This window comes from Chelonoidis abingdonii, chromosome 11 (assembly GCF_003597395.2).
Source record: "Chelonoidis abingdonii isolate Lonesome George chromosome 11, CheloAbing_2.0, whole genome shotgun sequence".
Classification (NCBI taxonomy): domain Eukaryota; kingdom Metazoa; phylum Chordata; order Testudines; family Testudinidae; genus Chelonoidis; species Chelonoidis abingdonii.
The window spans coordinates 47,439,259-47,445,781 of record NC_133779.1 but is presented as its reverse complement, the minus strand read 5'-3'; the positions used below and the strand labels follow the sequence as shown (position 1 = coordinate 47,445,781).

General features: G+C 51.3%; 1 protein-coding gene across 1 annotated transcript in view; it reads right to left on the bottom strand.

The window, feature by feature from the left end:
• Positions 1–4,472: 4,472 nt before the first annotated feature.
• The window catches only part of CRABP2 (cellular retinoic acid binding protein 2), a 17,618-nt gene continuing 15,567 nt past the window's right edge, over positions 4,473–6,523 (bottom strand). Inside the window, exons 4-5 of the mRNA XM_075071377.1 lie at positions 6,207–6,323; positions 4,473–5,508 (exon numbers count right to left, since the gene is read on the bottom strand). Coding sequence (XP_074927478.1) covers positions 5,458–5,508; positions 6,207–6,323 — 168 coding nt within the window. The 3' untranslated portion in view covers positions 4,473–5,457. The remainder of the gene's footprint in view (positions 5,509–6,206; positions 6,324–6,523) is intronic.

The window sequence follows — 6,523 nt, the reverse complement described above, 5'->3', positions numbered from 1 at the left end:
TCCTTAGAGGCTAAGGTGAACAAGTTTTCTCCCTCCTCCTGATGACACCCTTTTAGATACCTGAAAACTGCTATCATGTCCCCTCTCAGTCTTCTCTTTTCCAAACTAAATAAACCCAGTTCTTTCAGCCTTCCTTCATAGGTCATGTTCTCAAGACCTTTAATCATTCTTGTTGCTCTTCTCTGGACCCTCTCCAATTTCTCGACATCTTTCTTGAAATGTGGTGCCAGAACTGGACACAATACTCCAGTTGAGGCCTAAGCAGCGCGGAGAAGAGCAGAAGAATGACATGTCTTGCTCACAACACACCTGTTAATGCATCGCAGAATCACGTTTCCTTTTTTTGCAGCAGCATCACACAGTTGACTCATATTTAGCTTGTGGTCCACTATAACCCCTAGATCTCTTTCCGCCATACTCCTTCCTAGACAGTCTCTTCCCATTCTGTGTGTGTGAAACTGATTGTTCCTTCCTAAGTGGAGCACTTTGCATTTGCCTTTATTAAACTTCATCCGGTTTACCTCAGACCATTTCGAATTATGACCCTGTCCTCCAAAGCAGTTGCAATCCCTCCCAGTTTGGTATCATCTGCAAACTTAATAAGCATCCCATTTGGAGGTGCTCAGGTTTCCAAGAAGACTCAGCTCCTGTTTGACATGTGCTTGGAAAACTCCCCTTTAAACTGAAACGGCTGCTGAGTGCAGCTAGGGGGGCTGTCCCCAAATTCTCTGCACCCAGCTGATTCACTAAGATACACCTGGCACTCTAGACACATGGCACAAACTTTACAGAATTCACAGCCAGACAGAGGATCTTTGTCCAAAAAGCAGAGAGTACCCCCAAATTTAGAATCCCCTCGCATCCCCAATCCATAGGATTTGCCATCACTTAACTCTTTGGCTCAAGATACTGAGGCTTGTGGGGCAGCTTTGAAGGACCTGGCTCAATATCCAAGATACAGGCATTACATTCCCCTTCATCACAGTCACCACCAGAGTGAGCGGGAGGTCTCAGTGCTCTGTTTTATACCCCTGCAGGGGCTCCCATCATGCCCTGCTCTTAAAGGGGTACTCACACCTGCCAAATTCTGCCTTCAGAGTACACTGATCCAACATGCAGAAGGGCAAAAGAAAAGCCTGGATCCTCACTGGTTGTAAATCGGCCTTGCTCCATCCATGTCAATACTGATTTACAGCAGCTGAGGATCTGGCCCACTGCCACTCAATGGGGCAAAGAAAGACGGGCAGCATTCCAGGGCACCCGATCTGCTTGGGGGTCAGGGCTGGTGCCACAGCCCCCTTTGGATGTGGACCATGGTAGGGTGAGGCGATTCTCAGTGTGTGATCTCCAGCCGGATGCCTCAGTCCGTGGAATCCCAGCCCAATTCGAGAGGCCAAGCTGAGTCCAGCAAGCTAATAAAAGAGGAACAACCAGGGAGGATCGAATCAGATCCTCCTTGGAAGCGCAGCCTGGCCGGGAAGCGAGCAGGAATCTAGTTGGTCTCAGGCTAACAATGCAGCATTTGTGTCTTTTCCCCAGGCGGTTGGCAGGGCTGGAATTAGCTGGGTCTTTTCAGCACCCTCTGGACCCCTGCGTGCTCTTTGATTGTTGTTACACTTCGGGCCAGCCGGGCTGGAAGAGCTCATGTTGTAATTAGAATCAAAGGAAGCGATTTTACAGCCAGGGGTCCTGGCCGTGCCCGTTCCAGGAATCGGAGAGTAAACGGGGGAAGGGGAAAGAGAGAGATTGAAAGAGCCTCGTACCCCACCGCCCCCTCGGGACATTTCAAGCCAGGCTGGAAACAGCTCTAGAACAGGGCACCAGGCAAAGGGATTGTTATTACTGGGGTTCCACCAGCGCCCCTCCTGAGAGCAAGATCCCGGAGTGCTATGGGCTGTACAAAGTCCAGTCCCCAAAGAGCTCATGGGCTCCAGCAGGAAAATCACAAAAAAGGATCATATTATCCCCATCTCTCAGATGCGGAATTAAGTGACTCATATGGGCAGTGCGTGGCCGTGGCCTTGCCCCCTTCCTCTCAGATGAGGATGGCAAGTGGAGATTGGGGGGGAAGAGGACCCTTCCCCATTGCTTCTCCCACACTGCTGAGCACAGGCCTGCCCTCTGCAGCATGTTCGCAGGTGCATCGTCCCACCTAGGTCTAAAGTGCCCAAGCTTCAGTCCTGTCACCACGTCTTGCTCTCCTCCACCTCCTCCAGCCCACGCTTTACCTTCCTTTAATTCCACCCCATTCCCTCGAGCAGGAGCCGCTGCCTGGGCCAGAGCTCAATCTGTGCTGGGCCAGAGCTCAATCTGGCCCTGCAGTAGCATCAAACTCTGCATCATCACAGGAGCAACCCTTCCAGTTCAAACCTGAGCTGGGCCTGAATCCGGAGCAGGGGGTCCAAACTCGCTCAGGCTTCGGCAGGGGACAGGAGATCGGACCTCTGAGCCCCTGGGAGTGGCCAGCCCATGCTGACCTAGCTACTGCCACAAGACTCCAGGCTTTGTTCAGCTTGGCACCTTTTACCCCACCCCACTAGCAGAAAAATATCCCCATACGCGATGCTGCCAGAACTGTGCCAAAAGGAATCAAGGGTCTCAAGAGTGGGCTAGCGGAGCTGGTGATTTTCACCCCTGGCGATTTCCAGGAACAACTAGGACAAGACAGACGTTCATCAACCGTTTATTAGAGAGAGTTGGGTCGGAAGGACATTGTGTTCCAGGCAAGATCCAACGCTGCGCAGACCTGCAGGAGACGGGCTTGTTCAGGATTTCCTTTTTAATAAAATATTAACAAATAAATACTCAGAAAAAGTTGCAACTACTGAGAGAGGAGCGAGAAAGCACAAGGCCCTACATGGGAAGAGGAATGCATCTCAACTAGGTTACAGCTTCTTCCTACAGGAATATGGAAAAATATTCTGTATAAAATAAAATCAATGCCAGGTTCTTGTTTGTTTTTTTTAAAAAGCACTTTCCACTTTTCACCTTGAAACTCTTGTTGTCCGGATGGACGCGATGTGGGAGGGGGAAGGTGTCTCGGAGGGGGGTGAATTACCCCTGTGCACAAGCCTATGCAGTAAGTCACATGCAAGGCAGCATAATGTTGGTTTTACGAAGCCCAGCCCTCCAAGGGACCAGTTATACCAAGTCCCTTCCCATTCCGATACCTTCAATGCACCAGGAATCACTTTGCAGGTTGCCTGCCGGACAAGAAGAAAGCAACAAGGGCAGTGCTTGAAGCAGAGGGGGTCGCCAGGGGTCTTAAACCCAGCCAGAAAACCCAGCACTGTCTTACCAAAGCTGCTGCGCTCAGGTTGTGATAGACCCCCCGGCCCACACATGCTTTTTTCAGGCCTCCTGAAGCTCCTGGTGCATTATACCATATTATAATTTACACGTCGTATGTACTGCCACTTTGAGAGGCTCAATTGTATGAACTTTTTAATTTTATGGGCTCCTCTGTCTCAAATTAGTTCATCAATTAGGGATTCCACTGTAACACGGGGGAAAAAATTTAAATGAACACTTTTTCACTCAAATTGCCCCTTAAAAAAGGCCATTTCTTGACCACAATCAAAAAAAAAACAAAACCCAGAAATAACCTTTCTTGTTGCCAAAATTTCAATCAGGTGTAGCAGAGGCCAAGCTAAACTCACAGCCTCCCAGTGCAATGTACCTCTGAAGACAAGGCCGACTCAAAGCCAATGCACCAATTCACTCCCAGACACTCCGTTTTGAATGGTATTTTGGTGATGCATATAAAACCATAAGAGAGCCCTGAAATATGCCCATCGGGACATTCCCCGTCTGCCGTGGGTAAGGGCTTTCCAATGCACTGGAAATGTTTATGGAAAAAAAATTGTTCAAACATTTGAGGTTTTATTGAAAAAGGATTATTATTTTTTTAATTAAAACCTGAAATGTTGTGTCTGTTGATATTTTTTGCATGGAAAAAAAACCCATCCCATGCAGCACCTGGAATTGATCACCCTACATTGGTCAAGTGTGGGAACTGAACCCAGGACTGGGATACCTGAGCCTTGGGGTGGGCTTTTCCTATTACAGGAGGACAAAGCATTGTGCGGCATCAGGGTGGTTACACACAGGCTTTGCGCACAGGGGTAAATTCCATCCAGAGACAGGGCAAATAAAGGGTGGGGAAAAGAATCAGTGCTCCATTTGCCCACAGTTCAAGTACAATCCACCCCTTCAGACCCACTCTAGAAGGGAATCTGATCTCCTCAGCGCACTGCTGCTAAGCTGTTTGTCCCACGGGAATGAAGATCTTGTCTACACAGGAAAGTTGCACCAGTTGAACTGAAATCGGTTTTAAAACCAGTTCACTTTAATCAGGGCAAACTCCTGCGTGTGGACACTCTTATTCTGGTTTGAAAGCATGCACCAATGGGTCTGTGCCGGTTTAAATTCATGCCTCTAGTACAACTGCCAGTGGGCCTCCCACAGGGGTAAGGGGTCTCCACTAGCCCTGCTCCCAGAGAAGAGGAAATTGGGGGTATTGCCAGTGTGCAGTGCACTACAGGTACTCCCTGCATTTGGGAGGCCATGAGGGCAGAGGACAATGAAGAGCAGCCCTAAGGCTGCTCTAACTTACAGCGTGGGCTGGGCACAGCACCAGAATACGAGGAGGGCAAAGCCACCTGAACCCATTCCCCCACACCTCAGCTTCACTTGCAGGAATGGAATAACCCAAAATCAGGTCTTGGGGATACAGCACCTGGAAATGCAGACGCATCTCAGAACTGCCAAGCATTTTGGCAGCTGGTGGCTAAATCAGTGCGGAGTGGCCCTCATTGTCATAACCTGGCTCATACTCCAGGAGCCCAAAAATCGGTAAGAAGTGGCAAAGCAGAACCCTCTGCCCAGCAAGCCCTGGGCTGCTAATTCACATCCTGATTCCCGTGACTTCAAGGCACGGCTGGGTTTGCTCAGGACATGGGCCTGATCCAAAGCCCACCAAAGCTGATGGAAAGCAGGCTTTGGCTCAGGGTCATCTCCGAGCAGAGCACAGACCAAGATGAGCATTCTCCAGAGCCCACCGTGAACTGGCTGAGAGGGCCCCTTACCCATCTTGGCACAAATCAGGCAAATCCCCTGTGGCTGGGAGTGACAGCTTCGTTAGCGTCATCTCTAGCAGAGGTGGGGGTGGATACATGGTGACCCTCTGTGTCACCCACTTGGACGAGGGCCTGGGAGGAGTTCACATTGCTCTGTGGGCTGCATGGACAAAGAGAGGCTGTGGGAGGAGCAGCGGGAGGGGGAAGGAGACAGGCTGATAGTGGAATATGAAGTGGAGCAGTGCCGCTGGCCTGCATCATGTAAACGGGATACTCTGGAGTCCAGCGGAATGGTTACTGAAGGTCAGCGGAGAGACTGCAATTGGCAAGCGGGAAGGCGGCGGTGCCAGGAGTACCCGCCGCTGCCCAGCGGGGCGTATCACTCCCTGATGTAGATCCGTGTGCAGATCACGTCGTCGGCTGTCATGGTCTGGAACAGCAAGAGGGGAAATGAGCAAAGGCAGCAGACCCCACAGACGACTGCTCAGAGCTGGATCACTGAGGGTACGTCTACACTGCAGGGTAAGCCCCTTCCCTCAGCACACACACCCTTCACCTCGGGCAGCCATTTACACCAGTGCCGGCTGGGCGGTGCAGGTGTAAACGACTGCACAAGGTGCAAGGCACTGGAGTCAGGCCAAAGCCCTGTCCCAGCATGCACTGGGCTCAACGTGACCCCGTGGGATGGAGTCTCTGGGCGGGGAGTTGTTGGAAAGCCCTACCCAGTCCAGCACACTGGTTGTTTGCAATGTAGGCAGGATCATCTCCCAGTACAACCAGTTGGGTTGGGCCTCCTTCTTCCCAGAATGCATTGCTTCAGGCGATGCAGGTGCCCCGGGCACTCTCTCCTGAGGCACTATGGGAGCGCTGCCCAGGCTGTCCCAGAATGCACTAGTCAGGCAGCCAACCCATAAACACGGGTGACCAGAGGGCCACCGCTCAGAGGAGAGCGTCGCAAGCTGGTTACAAAACACTATTGCAGTTGTAGTGTAGACAGGGGCATTCACTCCCTGGGCAACTCTTGCATTCGCAACTGGAGCTTAACCACCCTGTGCCAGAAAGCAAAGGGGGTTCACAGCAATGGGGGGGGGGGGGCGTTTAACCCTTTACTTGCAGAGGCCAGCCTACCAGAATGAGTTCTCCATCGTTGGTCATTTCCCTAGACCAGCCGGTCTTGGGCCCTTCCCCTTTCAGCAACCTTTGTTCACAGACCATTTTGTTCTCACTTTCCCATTTGGCCAGGCTCTGGAAGGAAGAAAGAAAGGAGAAGATCAATGCAACCACATTTTAAATCACAAAGCCCCCGCCATGCCCCTACTAGCCCAGCGGCACAGGAGGCTCATCCATCATGCACTAGGCAGGCCCAGTCCTTGACAAGAGAGAAGCTGGCAATTTGTTCCACACTCCAGTGCAGCCTGACAGTTGCGTGCGCTCATCCATCACCC